This window comes from Podarcis gaigeae (assembly GCF_964106915.1).
Source record: "Podarcis gaigeae genome assembly, chromosome: 14".
Classification (NCBI taxonomy): domain Eukaryota; kingdom Metazoa; phylum Chordata; class Lepidosauria; order Squamata; family Lacertidae; genus Podarcis; species Podarcis gaigeae.
The window spans coordinates 36942552-36968543 of record NC_139690.1 but is presented as its reverse complement, the minus strand read 5'-3'; the positions used below and the strand labels follow the sequence as shown (position 1 = coordinate 36968543).

At 41.4% G+C, this 25992-nt stretch overlaps 1 protein-coding gene across 14 annotated transcripts in view; it reads right to left on the bottom strand.

Annotated features, from left to right (window-relative positions):
- Positions 1–25992, bottom strand: part of LOC310831043 (ankyrin repeat and fibronectin type-III domain-containing protein 1-like) — a 350791-nt gene that overhangs the window by 70189 nt on the left and 254610 nt on the right. For 8 of the 14 annotated variants that reach the window (XM_083711065.1, XM_083711075.1, XM_083711071.1 and 5 more), the window contains one exon: positions 5394–5522. The exons of 4 other annotated variants lie outside the window; for them this stretch is intronic. In XM_083711065.1, coding sequence (XP_083567191.1) covers positions 5394–5522 — 129 coding nt within the window. Of the gene's footprint in view, positions 1–5393; positions 5523–18871; positions 19190–25992 lie in introns of those variants that run through there. 2 more of the 14 variants (XM_083711068.1, XM_083711069.1) reach the window with 2 other exon arrangements.

Below are 25992 nucleotides of genomic sequence, written 5' to 3'. Positions count from 1 at the left end.
CAGGGATGATGGGAGCTGTAGTCCAATCTGTGCCTCCATGTATAGCTGTGAGTCCAAAATGACTGCCAGGTTGCACACTTGGTCATTCAGGGGCACAGTTACCCCATTCAGGACCAGGGAGTATCCCATACCCACCTACCCCGTCCCTCCAAAACAGCACCCTCAGTCTTGTCAGGACTCAACCCCTTTACCTTTACTTAAATGCAGAGGAGGGACAGGACAGGCTTATGAATTAACACATGTGAAATTGGCACAGAATGATCCATATATCTGTAGTGGGATTCCACAGGGAAGATATGCAATTCTTATCACGACCCTGCTGGAAACAAGTAGATTAACCCTAGAGCAGTCCCACAAATTCTTGCCAGGCCCCACAGTAAAGTGACTAATACCTCATGATCAATGGCATCAAAGGTCACAAAAAGGTCTAACACATCAGCAGGGTGCTATTACCAATATTATTCTCAAGGTGACAGTCACTGATAAAGTGCAGTGTTTAATGGATCCAGAAAATGTTCAGCATTTAAGCATGCCTGAAGCTGGGTACGTTATAACTCAATAATCATATCCAGAAAGGGTAGGTTGGAAACAGCTTGATAGTCAATTGGGAAATCTGCATTCAGAATAATTATTTTTGGGCCACCAGAATTATTTGAGTAGTAATACCTTATCACAATACCTTATCTCGGTAAACCAAGGAATCCCCACATTCCAAAATGTGCTCACTTTCACACACCCCACCACGATTTGTCCACACTGAGATTCATAAGAGCATGCCTGTGCCTTTGGTCTGGTTTACACATGTAACAGAATGAAGTGGAAATAATGTTAACAAGAGTAGCAGAAATATACTTCAATACTTGAAGCTGCTGGTAGTGGATCACATTTTTAATGCTTTCCTATATGAAAAAAATCCCTGCAAGCTGAACTCTAGATAAAAAAGAAATTGTTAAGCTACAACCTCTCTCCCTGTGGTGCTAGTTTTCTACTTGCACATTAGAAATATTTTGTGGAGGAACACTGAGCAACCATGTCATTCCCCAACTGCACTGGTACAGTTCACTCTACGACCTCATAATTCGACCACCTCTTTTTGCTACATGTGTAGATGTTACCAAGATTATAACATGGGGAGCAGTGTTGAAATTACATTTTGAAGAGATACAACTAAATTTGTTGTATGCTCACTCTGCAAAATTTGGTTTTGTTTGGGGGATGCTGAGCTTGGAGGTCCTCAGAAATGCCAAATTTCTCAGCTTTTATTGGCATCACACATGTTCGGTATCACTGAATACTAGGCCTTGGATATTGTTTTTGTCTGTCAAAATTAACAGCTTCCATCTCTATATGTCTTAATTTCCATATGGGAATAAGGAGACACACACTTAATCTATCTAAGAGAGCAGGGCAACATTTAATGAATAAATTGTTTATGTGAAGGGCTCCATAGAAAAAAATTAACTGAAAGGTGTGTCACAGACTGCTTACATTGATATAGTCCCTTTGACTCCAGTGGCGACCATACTAAAAATAAGTGATTTGTGAATAGACCCTTTTATAGAGCTACTGGGGTGGGACTGCTTACATATATGCATGTGGGTGCATATTTCAATATTGCTAAGCGTCAAGGCTGAAATTAAAGAAAAGATGGGGCAACTTACAATAGGAACCACCTCCTTATTTATTGTATTAACTTACCACCACAAACACACACATTTTATTGATGACCTAGCTGTGAACGCCTAGTACATTTGGGAACATGTACCATCTTCTCCCTCAGATCAAAACAGTTCTGCTTCGCAATGGAAGAGGCTGTACAAGGAACTCTGATGAGTGGGGAAGAACTAAGTGGTGGTGGGGGCTGATAAACAGAGTATATAAGTATTCATTTTACAAAACGCATGTGTCAGCTGAACAGCAAAGATTTGGAGGAACCAGAGCACATCCTTCAGCAGATGAACCTGCACTTGCTCCTGTTTCCATACCCTGTTTCCATACCTATACCTATAACGTTGTCAGGATCATGGCTGACCCAGACCCTGGAGAGCCCTCTTAGGAGAAAGAGAATTGGGGTTCCATGCAGCACTTTGCTCCCACTCTGGATATGGAGAAACCTGCACCTGTCCAAACACTGATTAAAGACAGTGGCAGACCAGACAAGTCTGAAGATGCTGCCAGGCAGCTCTATTGACAGACTTCCAGTAGGAAAGAAGAGTACTCAAGAGGAAAGAGAAGAACAATAATATCATTTATGTACTAAAAGATTTTGTAAAGTGACATCCCAGTGGTGATGGCTTCTTAATCTTTCAACTCCTGGCTTTTTTTTAGCTCAGTACTCTAACCACAAGGCTTCACCGCTTCTTCTCATAATAATAATAATAATGTTATATTAATTAGGTATGTATGACAAATTTCTGATGAGCTGTCAGTTATAATGATGCTCTTCCAGGATGGCAGCAGAAGGGGTGGGGAAATAATGAGCCTGGATGATGGGCAATGTTTGGAGGCCCCTTGCTTTATAGTCAACCTTCGCTGTAGAATGTTTGGGCTTGTTCACTCAGAAAGTAGAATGTGTCTTCATTAAAAGTTTTGGTGGCACTACATCTATCCTACATAGTTAGCACTCATCACTTACTTCCCCCATGAGCTGCACAGGCTAGAGATCAATTCATGGACTAACAGGGTAGGCAGGAATAGCTCTGCTGACTGAGGCAAGACCTCAAAAGTCTTTTAACTCCAGAGACTCCCTCACATGCTAACAAGGAGGCTTGCTACCCACCACCATCACACTAAGCAACAGTAAATTCTAAATTGTACATTTGAACAAATCAAATTTCCCTTGCCATGCAAGAAGTAGGGATTCTTTGGGTAAGGGCTAGAATTCTGTCCCATTCACAGAACCAAAGGCCACCTATGCCACCTATGGACTAAGGAAGTCTTCAGATCCAACATCTTTAACAGTATAGTTGTTATTATGGGCATTACAAAGGGCCAAGCTAGATGTTATACATATGGCTGCTGCTGAAAAGTGGACACCTATTTAACTTTGTGTTTGTAACCACTGATAGAACTTATGCATGTCCTGATTTTAGAGCTGCACCAAACCACTAACCTCCTTGGACCTTTCTTTACCAAAGGAGCGAGCTATTAGGTGACACCCATAGTAAAAGGTAAAGGTAAAGGTACCCCTGCCCGTACGGGCCAGTCTTGACAGACTCTGGGGTTGTGCGCCCATCTCACTTAAGAGGCCAGGGGCCAGCGCTGTCCGGAGACACTTCCGGGTCACGTGGCCAGCGTGACATCGCTGCTCTGGCGAGCCAGAGCCGCACACGGAAACGCCGTTTACCTTCCTGCTGGTAAGCGGTCCCTATTTATCTACTTGCACCCGGAGGTGCTTTCGAACTGCTAGGTTGGCAGGCGCTGGGACTGAGCAGCGGGAGCGCACCCCGCCGCAGGGATTCGAACCACCGACCTTTCAATCGGCAAGTCCTAGGCACTGAGGCTTTAACCCACAGCGCCACCTGCGTCCCTGACACCCATAGAGAGAAAGCCATTTGATGTTCAGCCGTTATGAGGTAGTCAAAGGTTTTCTTCTCCCTCCCCATCCCATCTTAAGAAGCATTTTTGTTTAAAGATAAGAGCCATTCCAAGTGGCTCTTAAATAAATTTCTTTCTTTTTTTTTTAATAAGGAAGAGCCCTCAGTCCACTTCCATTTCACTTCCCCCCTTGAAATTCCACCTCCTGGAGCTTCCACTGCCACTGCCTGAACTTTGAAATCAAATATGTGTTTATGGGAGGTATTGGTTTGTTTTTGTTCCATTATGCATTTTGTGTTCTTATTTTGTACTTTTAATGTTATGAACTGCATTGTGATCTTCTGATGAAGATGTACACATTTAATAATAAATAGATAAATAAATTGGGAGAGGTTGTTTTTCCTGCAACTTCCCTTCAAACATCAAGAATTTGGGCCAAATTTTGGCTGACCAAAATGTCCAGCCGAGCCCTACTTGATATTATAGCATTCCATGTTTCTCTGTCTTCTGCAAGAGGCAGCCATGGAGTAAGATTGGGGAAGGTGAGGATATGGGTAAGATTTTTGAAGATGCTATGGAAAGGGAGGGAAGACATAAAGATGTAGTTACCATTTCAGTGGGAACTGTGTGCCACTAGTCTAAAATATCACAAGAGAGAAACTTGTCATTCACCCTCACCTGCCTGAACAACTTTCTTCCTCATTTGGGCCTTGCTGAGCTTGCTTTGTTCCAGTCCTGAGTCCCTCCTTGATAACTTGCTGTCCATTTTCTACTTTATTCCAAATTGTGTGCTGGCTTCACAACATTGCCTATTTGTTTTGCCCTCCAACACTGAATTTCTTCCTCATCCTGGACTTGATCAAGGCCTAGCTTTGCTTTAAGCTTGGGAAAATCCACACAATCCAGGGATAACAATTCATAAACTGATTTCCATTTTGATCTTTGTAAAAATTAGATGAGGTTATGTGAGTTGAGAGATTTAGTTATCAGATTCTAGCTTACCACTCTTTTACATCTAAATAAATGACTGTATCACAGTAGGGTTGTCGGTAGGTGGTGTGGCTAAGGGATCTAAGGATTTTTTATTTTTTGTAATAGACAGGGTTTTCATGTGATATGAACTGTGCAGTAATATCCTCTGACTCTTGATTGTATGAAGAACTTTTTTGAACATGGCCAGCTGTTTTATTTTACAGCATGAACTAAATCTTACGATGGTGAGTGCATCCTCTGAGCAGTTCATCACAAGTACAAATTGCAATTTGGCATGCCATCATGAACCTTTTTAGTTTGAACTGAGCAACCATGTGCCAAACTGCAGTCTGTACTTGTGATGAATGATTCAGATGATCCACATGCTGTGAATGTGAAGCAACAGACTGAAAAATTAAGCATTCTGCTACAAAGCAGTTATGAGAATCAACTCTTTGTTTAGCTTGCTTCTGACCGTGTGGCCTGTTAATCTTGGTCCTGTGGTTTGACTTGGAGTGAGTTTGCAGAGTTTACTACGGCATTTCCTTTTTGGAACATGTGAAATGCAGACATGCACCTGTTAACACCCTGGGGCACTACTGGCCAAGGCACATATGTATTTGGAGAAATGCATCTCTGCACACTAGGTGCATCTCTGATCTCCACTAGGATCACTGTTGCAAATGCATCAAGGATGCCTGCTGCTTTAAATGTGACTTGCCCTCAAGATGGATTCTTATATGGGCCAACAGTTTTAACTCAATTTGCTTTAAATGTGCTGGTTTCTCCCTGGCATGGAAAAGTGTGACAGCAAAAAGGTCAAAGTGTGACAATGCATGGGGTATGATTTTGTTCTGTCCTGAGCCCAACACTGCATCTCTTACCATTCAATGCTCAGAGACCTGGGACGGAAAGCAGACAGCTCAGCTGAGGCATACTCAGCTTTCCTTCTCTTCTCCTGCTTCTGTTTAATTGATAACCGGTGTGTGAACTTAGAAAGGCTGCCCTCAGACCTGGGGAAGGGGGAAAGGAGAGGTGTTAACTCCATCATAGCATGACAGTAACCAAAGAGAATGGCAGGAGCAAGATGGAAAGGTAGGTGGCTGAATCTTAGAAAAGGAAGGAGCAGAGCAATGAATTCACAGGACCACCTACTACTATAGGTGGTTCACTGCATGTAAAACTAGCCTTATTTACTCACATAGCTAGGCTTCCATCAAATAAGTGTAAAGTGTGTCTTTCTTCTACACTTGCATGGAATACTGTTTCCAAGTGGAAAAACAATTCAACAATAGCTATTTGAATGCTGGTTCGAAAGCTATTTGAAATCTGCTCTGAGACCCTTTTTGGCTAAAGGGTGGGGTATAATTACTATAAACAAAAAAAAAATGTTGAAAACTGCATATTTTAACTAGGCAAGTAAAGCATTTTTTTAAAGGCGGCAAGACATTTTTATTAAGGAGTCTGGTGGCATCTGTCAGTCTTAAAGCACAGGTTGAAAGTTTTGAAGTCACCGATTTAAGGGATATTCAGAATGAAGGTGAGGGAGTCAGCAAAGAAATTGCTAAAGGTTAGTAAAACAAAAACAGCAACTTCGTGGTCCTCCATGTATGCATCCATATTGGTATTTGCTTGTGTGTTACATATATATCTAAGCCAGTACATTTTTGTGACTTACTTTAACCAAGCAAATTACCTCAGAAACATTTCCCAGAAAAGCAGCCCCACTGTCTCTCTCTTTACAATACTGGAATAAACCTCAAATAGCTAGCTATTATTCAGATATGTTTTTAAACATTGGCATCTTCAATTCATTAACTCTGGTTATTGATATATTTTTCAGTTTATAAATTTGCTGTTCTTCATGACAGAGTGAAGGCAGTTTTTTGGAGGAGGAAGCCAAATGTCTAAATATTACACTGAGAAAGAATAGGCTTGGGCTTTTTTAATATCATTCTTTATAAATAATCATTTATTTATTTTTACTTTGATGGAAGGAATGGGTGATTGCCTTTTTTATGGGGGGAAATGAAACAGCTCTAAAGCAAATACTGGTGGAAAAGATATCTGATTAGGAACAATTACGTATCTCATTAAAGCCTGCAAAACAGAACCCACAGCTCAAAAGCTATCTCTGTCATTAAATTTCTCCCCTGCAATTCCAAGTCAAAGCTCAGGTGGTAATGAGTCATATTTCAATTAACTAGGTCTCAGTAAAACCAAACTATTACCTCGTAGGCTGTTTCTACATTCAGATGCTGAACAGAGCCATGGGGAGATACCCAAGTGATATGGTTTAAAGGCTTAGATGAAAAACTGCTTTCAATAAGCCAGCCATTTCACACACTGCACAGGTAGGTAAAATTTCACTGTAATTTCTATTCATTAACCACACACACATTTACCCTTTATTCTGTTTAACAGCCATTCAGTACATCAGGAAAGAAGGTAGGTTATCTGGCAACACATGATGTTCTGTGATCAGTCACATCTATCTGTGATCTCCTGAGGAACTGTTCTTTGGAAAAGGTATCGCTGCCAGCATAAGAGCCTGTTGGATCAGGCCAATGGCCTATCTAGTCCAACATAATTTCTCATAGTGATCTGAAAACTATAGTCTGAAGTTTACAAGATGAATCCAGACACCCCAAAGAGGACCCTAATAATTACTGCCCTGTGTGTTTAAGATCTATTACAGGAAACGTTTGTGCCAGCTTTCCATGCAATAAAACATAATGCCTGCATTAGTGACCATAATCACTTTGGGTGAAAGTAAATGGTGTTTACATCAGGTCACTCTAAACAAGATCACTGCCTAGTACTGTTATACTTGGCAGAGTAATAAAACAAAACCAAAGGAAGACAGCCTGCACTGATTTAAAAGCAACCTTTGGTCTTATTTACTGCCAGAGATTATAGAGCAAACTGAATTAGACTACTATGTTTAAGAGACGGTTGCTGTTGATCCAAGCTTATATCAAAGCAACCTAACTATACAGACATACCCTCACTTAAAGTGCGATCAACTCATGTGTGATCGCAGATATGTGTAGTACTGGGAAATAAATAAATAAATAAATAATTCAATTCAAACCTGGAAATGGTGGGAGATCTGGAAAGTCCTCGTGGCTCCCGAGGAGACCCTTCCCAGAGCCTAAAGGGGATGTCAATGAACCAAATTCCATAAATAAAGGTTTAAAAGGCTTTTTTAAAAAGGAAATTGTGGATTCCAAAATGGTGTGCAGGAGCTCTCACTGCTGCAAGACAACCCCATTCAACAGCTGTTGGGTGCAAAGCTGTATTGCAGTGGGCTCGGACATACTGTTCCCTGCCCTTTCTGGCAATCTAGAGGCAAAGGTATGAAAGAAAAAGGTACTTCTGGTGCCTCTTAAATCACCCTAGTTTTAGAGGCTTCTCCTCACTTATACACTTTTTCTTTATGCACACAAGGCCCCCAGAATGTAACTCCCATGTAAGTGGGTAATTGCCTGTGTTGTAGTAACAGTGGTACTTTCTTCCACACATGGAACAAGTCAATGATATGTACTTGCACCCACTTTATTTAATTTCTACTTTGCTCATTTTCCCAAATATTTGGCCTCAATATCTTTTCATCCTCTTAAACTAAACACTGCTAAAGTTAACTTCCTGTTATATGCAAATGAGTCCATCTTAATCTTGCAAGCCTGGTTATGACTTGCAGCATAGCTCATTGGACTGGCAGGTTAGCATAGGAGAAAATTGTAACTATTAACTATGCAAAACAGTGCTTTCAAAAAGGAAGACCAAGTATTCTATGGCCATGGATAGCTACAGATTAAAATAAGATTATTCCTACAGTCATCTCAGGATCTAGTTTCATGACTCTACCAACTGGACTATGCAAGGCAAATCATCAAAGGTCATAGCAGAGCATATAATAAGAGCATTACTTTGATTTTTCTTCACAAAAGCAGGTAAATTTGTTCCGGGAGCCAAATGACTATACACTACAAAGGCTGTGAAGCAAATATTGTATGAAACTTCAGTTTGATTTCCTTGGCTTAAAATTTCCTTAGAAAAAATCTGAATCATTATTTATTAGTGTGTAGTAGGTAGACCTAAATGTGTTGCTAGTGACCACCTTAATGTGGAAGTTAAGCATAGCTCATTAAGTAGTTTGGCATGCATATACACTATTCATTATTAGCTCCAAATCTGTTCCTCTGCCTCTCCAAAGTCTATGGCACATCAGGTGCTGCTTGATTATTTTGTGTTTGCACTGAAAAGTGAGTTAATGAGAAAAAACAGTGATGCTGGTCTGTTTGTCTCCACCTTATCTGCTGTCTTTGATCTAGTGCAAGCCAAAGAAATCTGCAGTTGAACAGCAAATATATGGTTATATAAGAGTTATGTTTCACCTGGGCCACGGACACCACAGTCAATGGGCCTGACTTGGTCTGCCTCTAACAAATGAATGCCATATCTAATTTTTTTAACAATCTTGAATACAAAAAAGCAGTTTTGTCTGGTGTTGGGGGAGTCATCCACCAAGTGCCCTGTTAGCCAGCTGGGCTCCCCTCTGCATGGGCAGGCAGGAGGTGCAGCACAGCCTCACTTGACTCTGGTAGGGGGCTGCTCCAGCAGCGGCAGCAAGGGCTGGGCTGGTACGGTGAGCTCCATTCACCCTCCGCACCACATCTTCCCAGCACAGCGTGTGCCCTGGGCACTGGTAAACCATGCTACCACTGATTCCATGGCAAGTTGTTATTCTTTATGGTCACTGCTTCCTGGTTCTGATGAGTCCAGAGTCAATGCAATAATGAACAAGAACAACTCCATCCAAGACAATGACATCCACAAGCAGAATTTTGCTATACCTCTGAGGAACATAGAATTATTATTTTCTATGGTCATTCTGTCCTTTATGCCTTGGGCCACAGAAATGGCTCTTATAGAAGTTATTCCTATGTTCAAATTTTTTATCTGTGCTTGTGAATACGAAAGTGGTGCTTGCTGAAATCTAGTAGAATGTACAGCAGTGAGCTCAGTCTAATTCAAGACTTACTTAAGTAACCAATATTTAAACACAGATCCCACAAATTAGTGAGCGTATTCAGTAATAATAATAATTTTACTTTATTACCATGCAGATGAACTTATCACAGTTATCAAGGACAAATGTACTATTTTCTTACGTGGCGCTCAATATACACTTCTTGATCAGCTTTTCTGGCAAAATGGAGAAACCCAGTTTTCCTCTGCTGGCTCTCCAATAATTTGTGAAGGTTATCAACACCTTACTCTAAGCAACTGAGCTATCTAAGGGGACCTGGGGGGGGGGGCGTTCCTATTGGCTCACCTGCACTGGGCACCAAGAGGGCACTGCAGGGGATACTGCAACAGTGATGAACAACAGAAGGAGAGAGTTGGGGTGTGTGTGCTGAATTTTGGTATTGCACAGGATGCCGCTGAAATTTTAAAGCCCGAAGTCTGCCACTGTTGGGGGCTCTCCTCTCTAGGATACAAGGATTGGGACTCTTGAGGTGTATGGGAGTTTATTTCAGCAACAAACTTACTGTTGGGTCTGCAGTAGAGAGCATATTTAAGTTTCTGTAGAGTAGGTCTTTACTTCAAGGATATTCCTACAGAGAATATCCTTCAAGGTCCTAATTCTAATAGGAAGGAGTAAATTTCAAGAACAAATAACATGGCTTCTTATAAAGAGGCTTTAGATTTGTCTTGGTCTTTCAAGCGCTTAACATGGAATTAACAGCATGTAGATATGTGATCATGCAGATCATTTACACTGCAAAGAGATTCTAGTTTATATCGTATTTTTCGTCCCATAGGACGCACCTATTTTTTTTTGGGGGGGGGGAATAAAGGGGAAAAAAATTCCCTTTATTTTCCCCCCAAAACCAGGTCGGGGAACAGCGGGATGGCGGGGCTGCGCCTCCCCGCTGTCCCCCGAGCTTGTGGGGCTGGCCGATGTCTGCCCGAAGTGCGGGGCGCTCTGCTTCAGCGCGTCCTGCGCTCCATGCAGCAGGCTGCTATCCACAGCATGGGGAGCCCTGTGGGAACTCTCGCAGGGCTCCACACACTGCGGATATCTGCCCGGCGCAAGGGGCGCTCTGCTTTAGGGCGCCCCGTGCGCCGGGCGGCAGGTTGCTATCCGCAGCCTAGGGAGCCCTGGGGGAACTCCCGCAGGCTCCCCAGGCTTGCTGATAGCTTCCTGAAGCCTGGAGAGCGAGAGGGGTCAGTGCGCACCAAGCTCTCCAAGCTTCAGCGAAAGCCTGTATTCGCCCCATAGGACACACACAGATTTCCCCTTCATCTTTGGAGGGGGAAAAGTGCGTCCTACAGGGCGAAAAATACGATATATTGTGAAGTGTAATAATAGTGCATCCAGGATGAATGGGATAGCCACATCTTTTCCTCAACTGCTATTCAATTTATTTATTTGCTTAATGTTTGTATTTGCTGATTTTGCAGTTAGACCTCTACAAACTATGATCCTATATCATAAGTCAAAATTCGGGAATTTATCATCACTCAGAAACACACACAGGGTGTTCAAGTAAGGATTCAAAGTACAGTAAGCAGATTTCTGCAGTCATCATGAAGTTGGTTTAGTACTAGTTTGTTTTTTTCTGAAGGGGTCCAATACAGGATGGACTTTAAAGCCAATTGTAATTTAAAAGCAATTTGTGTCTAGTTTGCCCAGTTAATGCTGGCTGTGCTTACTGTGTATGTGATTTCTTTAGAAAACTTGTACTGAATTAACAATGTACAGCACCTGCAATAGTGAAAACATAGTGTGAAAAACAATGCATTATAAAGCCCAACCAGTCTTTTCTACACACACAATATTTTTGTTCCTTTCCATATGAAAGTGGCTCCTCACATCACAGCTTACAGCTGCGTCCTTCTTAACAATGCCCTAGAGAACACTTAGTATGCTGAGCAGGGGGTGGGAATTATTTCTAAAAATAAGGGCGAAGGATATTATTATTAGTTTGTTATATTGTAATGTCAATGAGGATGGTTCATATGTCTGTGATAGAGCACGTGCTGGGAATGCAGTAAGTTCCAGGTTCAAATCTGGTGTCTCAATTAGGGATGCAAAGATATGTCAATCTATTTTCTTAGTTTCTCATTTTTCTAGCCTTAAATTCAATTCTCCACAATTCTGCAGCAACCTGCAATTTTTTAAAAAAAAAATCTCATAAAAAATAACCTACAATTTAGTGCCAATTTCTCCTAATAAACACATTTTTGTACACCTTTTGAATAATGTACACATATTTGCAAGCAATTTCACCATATATATTTATTTTTATACATATTTTCCCCCAACATTCCTAAATTCCTCAATTTATCAGGGAGGCCCATTTTGTGGCCTGGTGCAGCAGGGGAGAGAGGAGCAATTGGCATCTTAGGTCTCCTGCACAGCTGTGAAATGCTTCATGTGCTTTGCAGCCGTGTAGGAGGCCAAAGGACATGGAGACTTCAGGGAGCCAATCAGCAGCTGCACTGGGCTCCCTGGAGGGTGGCATATTGGAACATCTGGCTGGATCCTTACGAGGAAGGGGCACCCAGTCCCATCCAATAGGAGGTTCCACTTAAAGGATTCTGCTGGGCAGCACTTTCTATCCAGAAACCTAGTCAGGCTAGCAGGCCACAGAGCCCTCTATTACTGGCCTAATGCCACAAGAACCACATGAAGTGGTTCATGCTATGGGGGATCCCGACATCACCCAATCCCCATCTGTCAGCTAACAACAGATCACCCAGTAGGCAGGCTGGGTGATTTAGGGATCCATGCCCAAATTTGTGGCTTTTGTTGTTATTCACCACCTGCTGCTCCACACAGAGCTTCACTACACCTGCAAATGTATTTTTTTGTAACCATTTGGTTGGATAACTTCATTGGAAAATTCAGATTAGGTAGCTGGGTTTCATTTCTCATATTGTTTTGGAAAGTGTGTAATTTGATAGAGTCACTGTTAAATGCAAACCAAATTCCTAGACTCCATTTAAAAGGGTTGGGATGCAAAAGTCCTATGGTGTGAGACGCTAGAAAACTGCTGTAAGAGTAAACAGTGCTGGGACATACAGAAAGAGGAGTTAACATAGCTCAGTGGTGCAGCATGTGTATGTGTTCTACATGCAGTAGGTCCCAGTTTCAATCCATGGTATCTCCAGTGAAACAGATGAAGTAGTAGTTGATAGGAAAGTCCCTTTGCCTGAGAATTTGGAGATCAGTTGTCAGTTAGAGCAGACAACAGTGGATAAGATAAGCAAAAAATCTCACCTGGTATAAATTCATTTGTAGTTTTACATAGGTTTCTGCGGCAAGACTGCCCAAGGTAAAGATGCTCAACATGCTCCCAAATATTTGCTCTTCTTTAGGAGCAAATCAAACTGAAGCAGACTGATATCAGTCCTTCCTAAGGTCAAGGGTTATTAAAGTACAGTGGTACCTCAGTTCCTGAACGCCTCCGTTATTGTACGTTTCAGTTTTTGAGCGCTAAAAACCTAGAAATAAATGCTTCTGTATTCAAACATTTTTTGGAACCCAAACATGTGACATGGCTTCCGCTGAGTGCAACCAATGGGAAGCAGCCCCTTGGTTTTTGAACATTTCAGAAGCTGAAATGGATTCTATTCAAGAACCAAGGTACCACTATACTAGTACATCCTTATAACAGGAAATGTGTAAGCAAAGCAATCAAAACGATGAAGTAAACCAGTAAGATGAAAGCCAAAAAGTAGTTGTTCTCCATTTAAAAAGAAGTCAATTTCCTTTGTTCCAAGTATTCTTCAAACCTTTATTTGTGAAGAGAAAAATAGGAAAGAGAGACAAAAAAAAATCTTCATACCCATGTTATGCCAACTTCGAAAAACTAGTTATTCATAGTTCCACAAAACTACCCTGATGTTATAATATTTACATTGTGGAAGTAAGTTGCACTGATTTAAACAGAGCTTACTAAAGATACATATTTAATAATGCTGAGCTAAACAAGTGTGGGGTTGGGTGGGGAATTTCACCTAGCCTTAGCATTTAGCACCACAAAGTACATCTTTTAATAGCAAGACATTTTGGCAAACAGCATTCACTTGGTTGTTTCAGGAGCTTTGGAATACTGGCTTTTAATTAAGAGCGCAAGTTATGGACTAGATAACTTGTAAGCCACTTACAATTCTGTGATCCTGTGATCCTTTACATATTTATTTTACTGCTGCCTTTCTTCCAGGGAACTGAAAACAGTGTACAGAGATTTTGCAGAAACTTACAATATCATGCTGGTGCTGGAGGAGACTCTTGAGAGTCCCATGGACTGCAAGAAGATCAAACCTATCCATTCTGAAGGAAATCAGCCCTGAGTGCTCACTGGAAGGACAGATCGTGAAGCTGAGGCTCCAATATTTTGGCCACCTCATGAGAAGAGAAGACTCCCTGGAAAAGACCCTGATTTTGGGAAAGATGGAGGGCACAAGGAGAAGGGGACGACAGAGGACGAGATGGTTGGATAGTGTCTTCGAAGCTACAAACATGAGTCTGACCAAACTGCGGGAGGCAGTGGAAGACAGAAGTGCCTGGCGTGCTCTGGTCCATGGGGTCACGAAGAGTCGGACATGACTAAACGACTAAACAACAACAACAATATCATGCACCAGTGACCTCCAGCACAGACTACTGCAATGTGCTCTACATGGGGCTGCACCTGAAGACAGTCTAAAAGTTGCAGTTAGGGCAGAATGCAATTCCTAGATTGGTGAGTGGGGTATCCTGATGGGACCATGTGTTGGTACTGCCACTGGGCGCTGCACAGTTGATGCTCATCCATATTTCCACTTGTTCCATGCCTAGAAAGCATGGGTCCAGGCGGTTTTCAGCTTGCCATTGCTTTCTAGGCCGAGGTCTGAGTGGTTTTCTATTTGTCCTGCCACTTTCCCTAGGAAAACCCACTCTTTGGTGCTGAGTCAGAGCAAACATCAATCCATGGAAAACCCAATCCATATTTGCTCCGATTCACTGGCAAAGATCAGGTTTCCCTGGGGGAAAGCAGAGGGACAACCAGAAGTCTGTATAAGCCCTTGGTGCTGCACAACAAGTCTTTTTTTATGGCAGTTCCCTATTTATGGAATACCCTTCACGGCAACATGTGCTTCTCTCCCCCTTTGTTAACATTCAGAATGAATTTTAAAACATTCCTGTTCACCCAGGCATTTGATCGCTGAAATATACCATCCCTAGTAACCTTAAACTTATTACCTATGGGAATATTTAATTTTTTTATTATTTATTTATTTCTTAAAAATTGATTGTTAAAAACCTCAGATTTCAAAAAGGTAAAACAATAAAATCAAGAAAAAGCTATGCCCATACTTAGAAGCATGCACAAGTTAAAATACTAAAACAGATAAAAACTACCTCAATCTTCATCTGGGTAGGCTTATCTAAACATGAATGTTTTTAGGAGGCGAGAAGAGTACAGTGACGGTGCCTGCTTTATATCAATAGGCAAGGAGTTCCAAAGTGTAGGTGCTGTTACACTAAATTACTGGGTTCATACAAATGCAAAACATATATTATGTGGCACCTCTTGTAGTGCCAATTCTGCCAATGGAAGCAGTTGAGTGGGCACATGTGGGGTAAGATGATCTCATAGGTACACGAGTCTCAAGTTGGTAAGTGCTTTATATGCTAATAGTAACACCCTGAACCTGGCCTGGTAGCAAATCAGCAACCAGTGCAGATCTCTAAGCACAGGTGTTATGCTAACAAGGCCTCACTCCTGTCAGCAACTGCACTAACTGCAGCTTCTAGTTCAAGCACGAAGGAAGCCCCACATAGAGAACATTGCAGTATTCCAGTCTTGAAGCAACCAGTGTCTCAACTGTTGTGATAAGGCTCCCCCTATCCAGGAATGGCCATAGCTGTCAAACCAGTCACAGTTGTTAAAATGCTCTCACTACCTGAGCCTCAGTGACAGCTGAATCTAGAAGTACCCTCAGACTACAAACTTGCTCATTCAGGAGGAGTGCAACCACATCCAGGGTAGGTAACTGGCAATTTCTCAGACAAGACAGCTTCTCACCCACAATGCCTCCGTCTTGCCAGGGTTCAAGCTCAGCTTGTTTTTCCTAATTTTGTTTTGTATTGTTTTAAAAAATGTGTATTCTTGGGCTGTTTTATTGTGTGCTACCCTGGACTCCTTTGGGAGGAAGAATGGGATAGAAATTTTAAGGACTGAATGGATAAAAAATACATAAAACACATATCTCCTTAGCTCAGCTACATCATGTGCATTCAAACCATGCCTTGCTACCTTTAAAATTATACCAAGGAGGGCCTGTTAGTAAGCTGTGGCCATTTATTTACAAAGAGTTTTGTATAGTTTCAGTAACCTTACACTGTAACTGACATTTCACTGTAACTGACATTTCACTTGCTTCAGATTATTTATTCTGCTTCTGCGAGTCACACATAGCAGAAAGGGGCAATACAAGGCAGTGAATTTACACTCCTGGCCACTGGAAATATCGTTCAGTAGTTCCTCCAGCTTCTGACATTTCACCATGCATTGCTCATGCATTCTGAAGCAAACCTTAAGGACTAGAAAGCCCCACACTGCTTTAAAACAAAAGCCTCCCTTTCAGAAAGCCAAATTCTACAATCAGTTCCACCTTGTGCAGCTTTTCTGTGCTCCCACAGAATCAAAGCATACACAAGCCCTGAATTCAGGTAACTGGCTGACTTAAAGTTGCTCTGGAACAAACGTTCAGTTATGTGCCTCTATCAAATGGGGAAAGTAGCATTGTTATCTCTTAAGGAACATTCGTGTGTATCTGATACACCCTTTCAGCAAAACAAACGCACGAAATATTTTAGAACAATGTCCTACAAGTTGGTTGATGAGGTCAAATGTAAGAGTTTGTCAAGCTTCCTAACTACTTGTGAGCACAGCCAGTCCTAGGCAGAAATGTCCTCCTGAGATACATCAAAATATTGCTATGGATGTACAGTGCATGCTCACGTATGCAGGCACACCTTTTTTGCAGGTATGCCATTATAAGCATTAACATTTTTAAAGGACTCTTCTTTCAGGAAGTAAGTTCAGCTGAGAATTACCGGTAGTTCCCCTTTCATTCAGCCTGAAGTAAGAATCTTGTGTAATGTGAAAACCCTATCCTCAGAAATCAAACCAATATATAATGATTTTTGCATTTCCCAGGGTCAAAACAACCATCACCTACCCTAGTTAACTATTAGTAAAGACATATGAAGCCCTGATAAATTTTCTTAATTTCAGTAAAGTTATCTTCAGCTTTCTTTGTAATTACTATAGTAGTTTCACCTGAGTAGAATTAGCCTAATTGCCCTAAATTTTGCTTTAGAATAAATTCAGTGGCATCTTGGAAATTTTATTTTAAGAAAATTAGGTTTCACTTGGAACAAAAGAAAATAAAGCAGCTTTTCTATAACACCTTAAAAAGTAAAAGGAGCCAAGGCACCACAACCAAGAAGGCTGTGCTTCAGAATATCACTTCTGAAGTAGGGCATGCATTATTATGGAGCAGCATGCAATCTCTGTCTACCTAAAGATCATATTGTATATGCACTAGCAAGGGCTGGTCCATCATGCTGCATTTATTTTTCCACTTGCTCATCTCTCAAAACAAGACAACATATAGGCCCTAATATTCTCCTAATTTATATATGTAGAAGGCAATGGAAATTATCTCTCATATCTAGAGTTATAACACTTTTGATTTTATGAGGATGAACAGAGATTTATTATTTCAGAGAACCCTGTAGTTCTATCCAGCTGAAGTGAGTATCACAAATGGAAAATGAAATCTTCCACTCTAAGAAATCAGAGTTGTTATCCCCAAACACCAAGGAACCACAAGCCAGTGTCTTCCCATATTCCCACTCCAGGAATTTTTATATGTGCATTATATTTAAGTTACTACCTTGGTACCGCTTCACTTCCAAAGTTATACAACACGTAAATCCATCACACAACGACGACAGCTGTAAGGACTGATAACCACTTTTATTACAAAAAACAGAAGCTAAGGAATCCAAAGTCACAAAACTCACAATAAAATCACACTAATTGAACACATTCCTCTGATGAAAGAACACATTAAAAATCCTACAGATGACATACCAGGGTCTATTATTAGGCTGCTCTATAAATCATGAATTGGCTAAAAAAAGGCTATGTGTCAGGAAGGTGACACACAGCAACTAGCCCATGAAGTTATGCATTCGCCTGTGCCATTATTACATGTAAGCTTAAGTCATCTGTATGTAAAAGATGCACAAAGCAAGCCACTGTCATATACTTATACATGGACATCATTCTGCACATAACACTACAGCTCTGGAGTTGCAATGTGCTTATGCAATGAAAACTGGAAGGATTAGGATGCATGAACATAATTCTTAGAGTAGACTATAAGTCCCAAGGGTGGGCTTATGTACTTATAAAGGAGTTTTGAGAAGTGCACATGCAACAAGCAAATTCTGAAGGACCTCTCTACTGCCTGTACTCAAAAAATATAGTCCTTTTTAGGCATGAGGGGTATCTACAGCACATACACCTCTAGCTAAATCACTTAGCAATCTGCATGACAGTAATACTGAAAGACAAATTGCTGAGGGTGCTGCTGACTGCATTCATCACCAGCCCAGTGGAACCTTGCTTACCATGGCTTGTAGATGTAAATCAGGAGTAGCCATTGTGGTGCTCTCCAGATGTTATTGGACTGCAACTCCAAACAGCTTCAGTCAACATGGCTAATAGTCAGGAATGAGGGAGTTGTAGCCCAACATCATCTGGAGTGCATCACATTGGTTATTCCTGACATAGATGGATGCAGGCAATAATATCAAGTTGCTGAAACACAGCCATATGGATCAGAAGCCTTTTGGGTGGGTGAATTGAAGTTCTTCAGGATTTGTACAGGAAATTAGTTAACTGAATGCAAAGATGCTATCCCTCCTTTAAATCAACCTATCAAGAAACAAACACAATGTAAATTTATCTAAGCTAGAACCCTGTCACACAACTGGATGGCCAGGAGTGGCATCATACATGCACATATCTAAGTAGTAAGACAAACTGCACATAAATCACAATATTCTGTCCCTCATCCCTAAGCTAACGTGCTCAGAGCTTTGGTGGGTTGGAAGTGGGGTGGGAAAGAGAATCAACCAATCAACATCCTGGGGAATGAGACCCCTTGCCAGCTGGCTGCGCCATCAGTTAGGAAAGAGTGCCAAAAATATGGCTAGAATGGGTGTCACTTTAGCTTTCCTCCCTAGGTCCCCCACCGGTACTGCTGCTTTCTCACTCACCTGCTAAATACTTGGGGCTTGTTCTTTTTCTGATGCCTCCTGCTCAGGATGATGAATTCACTTCAGGAAATATTTTGAAACACCTTCTCTCCAAGATGCACACATGCACACGTTCCATCATAGACAATAACCTAAACTGAACTACTGCTGGCCAAAATTCCCATTCAGGGGCTGCCAGTTTTCCCTAACAGCCTATTCTGGCTACATTTCAACCCCACCCACCAAAACAAGACCTTTCTCTTCATTTGCCACCCTTATTTTCCTCTCCCATCACCTTAATTCTCTTCTCTCTCTCTCTTTCTTTCTCTCTCTCTCTCTCTCTCTCTCTCTCTCTCTCTCTCTCTCTCTCTTCTTTCTCCGCTTGTCGTTTCCCCCCCAATCTTGTTTCTATAGAAACGAGATTAGCAGAGGGGGGAATAAAACAGCCCCATGTGACTCAGATTCCAACACTAAAGAATCTCTCTCTCTCTCTTTCTCTCTCTCTCTCTCTCTGAGTGCTCACACACACACACACACACACACACACACACTAGTGTTTTACATAACAAGTCATTGTACAGGGATTTTTAAAAAGAGGGTGGTGATGGTGAGAGAAAGAGGCAGCAGGGAGTTGTAGAGTCAACAGCAACCCATACTTCATCATTTCAGGATGGGTCTGTAAGGTAAAAGCAGCTACATCTTAACTTCTCAAACAATTTCAATATCCTTCAAATGAAGCTACAATCCAGTTTTGCTTAAATTATCAACTAAATCAATCCCATTCCCTGATGTGATGTACTGGGAGTGTAAACTGTCTCACTCATTTGCAGGTCCTGCACACCAGTGCCCTAGTCTCAGCTTCTATATTTTGTGCAACTGTGAGAAACAATCAGGGGAGGGGACATGTGTTGGGAGGGAGACACAGAGAGGGCAACATGGGCCAACTAAAGAGACTTGGTGGACCATATGTGGACCAGATTACTGGGTAACAGGCTATAACTCATTATCACTAGAGATAACTTGAAGCTATTCAGTTTCTTAACATTTCCCTAGCTATGAAGACTAGTTACTAATCATTGACCCATTTTACAAGTAGGAAAAGTTGGTAGAAAACTGAGGTAATAAACTACATACGATTTTAAGTGTCTTTCCACCCACCCATGTGTGGGTTACATTCTGCCCCCCCTCCCCCGCTCATAAGCAAAAATCGTGTAAGGGAGGAACACTTTCTAAACACCTTTTAAACACCCTCTCTGCTGCTCTCTTTCTCCCACTCTCTCTCCAATCCAGACCAAAAATACTGTATCTACAAATATTCACAACTAGAATTGAAGTTCATGGGCTGGCTGGAGCATGCGCGGAAAAGTGGCTGCTGCTGCTGCTGCTGTGCTACCACACGCATCAGCTGTTAGGCGGAGAGGCTGAGCAGCCTAAACAAAGCCCTGCTCTACCTCCGGTCTCTTTGGGATTACCTCCACCCACTCTTTGGGCTCCTGGAAGGTTCTCCTTATGAGTCACGAGGACTCTCCAACAATCTCCTGTAATTTCCTGTTTTGAATATATCTATTTATTTCCCGGCACCGTGTATATACGTGGCCATGCGAGAGTCAATCATGTGTAAGTGGGGTGTCTGTATTATATACCCTCCAAGTGTCCTGATTTTCCAAGAACAAGTCCTGGAATTACAAAAGCCATCCTGGCTTCTGATCCCATTGCCTCTCCATGGCTGCCACTGCCGGTAGGAAATGCTCTGCCTGGGGGTGGGGGGTGGGGTATTTCCAGGTTTTTGAAAGTCTGGGTACAAGTGTTGACTGTGATCACCTCTATTTATATGCTTGTTGACACTCAAAGAACTCTTAGTGAGATGGCCCTTGTAGAAGCCATGTTGGTTCTGCTTCAGTGAGACATGGTGTATCTAGAAACATTACCTGTTTGTTCGAACTGGATGCATTGACCTTGTCTATATGAGGACAATTGAAATCACCCATTACTACCACACTTCTTTCTTTGGATGCCACCTTGATTTCATTGTTCATGTCAATATCACCCATTTTCAATCTCGATAGCACCATGGGTGTTTTGATCAGGGAGGGGAGATAGTAAGTCGCCAGTACTAAATTACTCTGTAGACACAAGACAAAGTAATTCTGCCCCATTTGGGATTTCTAATTTGTTGAGCTCTATTTCCTCTTTGATGTATGGAGCCATAACACTTCTCTTATAACCTTCTCTGTCCTTCCTATAGAGCACGTATCCAGAGAGAACTGTCTCCCACTGGTTTTCTCCATTCCCTCAAGCTTCCGTTCCACCCACTATATCTATGCTTTCCTCTAAGATCAAGCATTCTAGCTCACTTACTTTGGCTCAGAGGTTTTATGTATAGAAACACCCATACTTGTTAACTCTTTCCAAAACTATTTGGCACATGTGTTTTACCCTACAGTGCTTTGGCCTCTTTGAATCTCTATTGCTAGACTCCATGGGTCGGTCCCCCTCCCTTGGATGCTTGCAGGCTCACGGTGGATAGGCCCGCAAGCCATGTGCTTTTATTTCTACTGTGCACCTGTGGCACTAGTGCATACTTACATCAAACAAGTCTGATCCTTACAATTTATGTTGAGCTCAGACTGCACTTTCCCGCCTTCAGATCTGCTTGCACATGTCTCTATTCATTGCATTGTAATGCTTGCCAAATAGCATGACAAATTGAGATTAAACTGTATCTACACCAATGCATGCACTATGCTATTAACCTGTAAATCAGTGGTTTTAGGAATCTATAACACAGAATCAGAGGGTTGGAAGGGGACTTGGAAGTTATCTAATTCTCATAATGCAATGCAGGACCCAACTACAGCATTAGTATGTTTTCTCCTCTCTCCCATGTGGATGCTCTTTAGACACAGTTATGTTATGTGCATAGGACTTGGTAGACAGTGACTTGTCTAAGTAATAACACTTAGAGAATTTACAGCTGAGATTATATTTGATCACTCCCAGATGACAATCTTGACCAATATACTACCTTCACTTTAAATACTTGGCATTTGAAAGAAACTCTGATGAAACTGTGACTGAGAGTGATGGAGAAGTCACCGTCCATTACCAATACTGAGCATACTAAGTTTTCTGCCAACATGCATAGCCAATGTGATGGGCCCATCCTGAAAGCTCCTTAGAGAAACAGGAAGCAGCAAAAACAGTAAGTGTAAAATAGCAGTAGCATCAGCTTCTTCTGCAGATCCTCCACCAGAAACATAAATTTCATTTTCACAAAAAGAATGGCAGAAATTGGTCTAGTGCAGAGAATACTGAGGATAAATGTACAAGATGCTGGATCAATCAGGTTTTGAGCCAAAAATTCTGCTGCATTATCTGTGTGTAGCAGGGAGGATTGTTCTGCATATAGGGTGAACTTGAAAGAGTGCATTTTGGAAGAGAACGTTGTTTAAGCTTCATGGTTCTATTTCAATTTTAGCAAATATCAGCACCAACCCTAATTTGAGATGGGCTAAAAATGTAAAGGTAAAGGACCCCTGGATAGTTAAATCCAGTCAAAGGCAACTATGGGGTGCGGCACTCATCTCGCTTTTCAGGGATGGAGCAAGTGTTTGTCCACAGACAGGTTTCCGGGTTATGTGGCCAGCATAACTAAATCACTTCTGAACTACTTCTGGCGAAACAGAACAGTGTGACGAAAGCAAAGTGCATGGAAACGCATTTACTTTCCCGCCGCAATGGTACCTATTTATCCACTTGCACTAGTATGCTTTTGAACTGATAAACTGGCTGGAGCCTGAAGAGAGCAACAGGAGCTCATGGATTCAAACTGCCGACCTTCTGATTGGCAAGCCCAAGAGGCTCAGTGGTTTAGACCACAGCGCCACCCGTGTCCCTGGATTAGAGATGGGAAATATATTTGAAGATATATGGAAAATTCACTGTGGACAATGTGAATCAAAACTTCATAATGTATAACTAGAGTACACTGCAATGCAGACACCCCTTCAGCGTTCCAGAAACAGCAGGAGTTAGATGTTGCAAGAATACACACAGGTACTGCACCTGGTGTAGCCAGGTAATTTTAAACTGTGAACTTACTGGACTTATGGGCATGTATTTCTCTTCTCCACCATCCCAATACTATGTTTTACAACTGCTTCTATATTCCTCATGCAAAGGGACAAAAATGCTTGCTAATCCCAATTTTTAAAGGAACAAATAGGGCTGAAATACATCCAGATTTTCCCAGATATTATCGGGATTTCAAAGGTGCAATTGATATCCAGGGGGAATTTCCAAAAGGCGGCACTTTGTCCTGGATCTTAGGCAAGTCAAATGAAAAATCACTTTGAGGGGCATTTTTGGGGTGTCCTGGTTTTTACTTTTTCACATTTTAAATTCCCTTAAACTCATTTAAAATCACTTTGAATGGGCTCTGCCCTGATGGTAAACACATTTACTGTATTTTGAAATAAGCACCGTTTTTACGTAGAAAATGTTTTTTAAAAAAATAATAATATAAATAAAATGAGCTCAGCATCTGTAACGGTGTATATGCCTGGACAATAAGGAATAAAGAATACAGTGATGACCAGCATCAGACCCATTAGCTAGGCACTGATACTGGGCATTTTTGCCCCTGCACATATTTTCTGCCACTCTCTAGCTAGTCATTCGAGGAGCTGTGGACTTCAGTCCCAAGGTCCAGCCCTACCTATCAGCAAAATTACTCTTTTAACAGAGAGTTACAATTAACAGCCCCATGGATATGGTCTATTTTTAAGCGCAGGCACAGAATTCTAAAGCAGAGCCAAGGGGGGGTAGGTTGCTGTGGGTTACCTTCATGGGGAACCTAACAAAGGTATTGGAGCAGTTCTTGAGACTTGCTGGCAAACTGGTTTTAACCAAGGGGGAAATTCGACTTTGATATGTGAAAATATGATGTCTTCTACTAAATCAGGGTCTTGTTAATTGTGTCTGCTCTGACACAATGGCAGCTTTACAAGAACTTAGGCAGAGAGGTCTTCCTCATGTCTCATCTTTTGGTTCCTTAAGTGCTGAGAATTGAAACTTGTGACCTTAAACATGCAAAGCAAGTGTTCCAATAGTTAAATGCAAGAAAGGATAGGAAATTGGCTTCCAAAGCAAGCTACACTTAAAAAACAAAAATCAGTTCAGCCTGAAGCCAGCCCCAAAGTTCTGGCTAGTTTTGTAGTGCAAAAATAATCATCATAATTTCTGATGGTTTTGGAACAAAATTTTGCAAACAAAAATATATTAGAGGTTTTTTAATCAACATATGTAATATTTTATATAGTTGTAGGAAAAAATGGCAGATTGTCATTCTGACACCAGAAAAAAGCGACCCAAACATCATGTTGCAGTTAAATTGGCTTTTAAAATGTGGACAGCTTTGAAAAACAAACAAGACAGAAATTTGTGGTGTGAATATGAGTATTCCTGTTCTTTTTATTTTATTTTATCTGAGATCAGATGAGTTGTACCCACTGCTGTCTAGAACACTCTGGAATGTTTAAAGGTTTGCACATTTCAGAGAAATAGAGGAATGTCGTGGGACTGTCTGTAAGCTACTATTGTGTTGTTGCCAGCTCCGTTTTCTCATTGTTGAGGAAATATGTTTGTATCTACCCATTTAACAGAAAGCTAACCAAACAGCTCTATAAAGACAACCTTTTACAAAGGTTTCTCTCGCTGATAATTGGAAAATAGCAGTGAACATCAAGCTATGGCCCATGGTGCTAGGCTGAAAAATATAACACCTTTGACAACACTGAATGCTAAAAAAATAGGAAAGAAGTAGAATACTAGCATTTCCTGAATTACAGGCGGCTCCCCACTTACGCAGGGGTTACGTTCCGGTGCCCCACGCACATAAGTGAAAATCGTGTAAGCGGGGAGCACCTTCTTAACACCTTTTAAATGCCCTTTCTGCCACTCTCCCTCCAGTCCAGACCAAAATACTGTATCTAAAAATATCCACATCTAAAACTGAAGCTCTGGGGTTGGCTGGAGGCTGGAGGATGTATGGAAAAGCAGCTGCTGCTTCTGTGCTACAGCATGCACCAGCTGTTAGGCGGGGAGGTTGAGCAGCCTAAACAAAGCTCCCTGCGCTTTCCTGGTATGAACTAAATTATTTAATTATTTCCTGGAGCTGCATGTACTGGTATATGTGGCCGCACATGAGTCACTTGCACACAAGTGGGAGCTGTATTGCTGGACCACTGTTTACCACCTAGACTCTGCCAGAAGGTACCTGAGCACCAGACTTTTTGCCATCTTTTTGCTGCCCTATTTGTCCATATTGCTAAGGTTATTTCTCTTGTGACTACCCACCTTATTTCTGCCCGCAGGAGAACACAGAGAAGCGCCTCTGGTGGTTATCTCAGGACATGGGTAAACAAAGCAAGTAAAATACAGTAGTTGAAAGCTGACATGTGTTGTAATCAGCTTTTTAGCTTTTTAGCTTATTGCTCATTTTTATTGTTTCTGAATGCTTTAAAAACTTGTTTTTAACAGCTTATACCAACACTTTCATTGTTTTATTCTTTTTGAAAACTGCTTTGAGGTGGTTGTTGTTTTAACACTCAAACAACTTTTACAGTGTATTAAACACACAAATTGTATATACATATGGGAAGAGGAATTTCCCTACATGCAGACTGAAGCAGTATAGTTCATTCTACCAGCTCAAGACTGCACCACCATAGAATCACTGCGCTGCATGAGTAGATCTAACCTAGGAGACACAACTTGGAACATTAACACTAAGGTAGGAAAAGACTTTGGCTCTGTACTTTGGCCCAGGATTTTGTACAATGCTTGAGAAACACAATAATGAAACTTATTCTTGCTTTGAAACATAAATCACTGTTGTCATTGTTTGAAACATAAATCACTGCTGTTGTTGTAAACATAAATTACTGTTGTGAAGAAGAAGAAGAAGAAGAAGAAGAAGAAGATTTATATACCCCACTCTTCCTCCCAAAATGAGAATGATTTTACATTTCTTCTGAAAATCATGAGAATGATTTTACATTTCTTCTGAAAATCAGTACTGAGGAAGGCAGACACATCTCACTAAAGAGGGCAGTCCACAAACAGGGAACTGCAACTAAAAA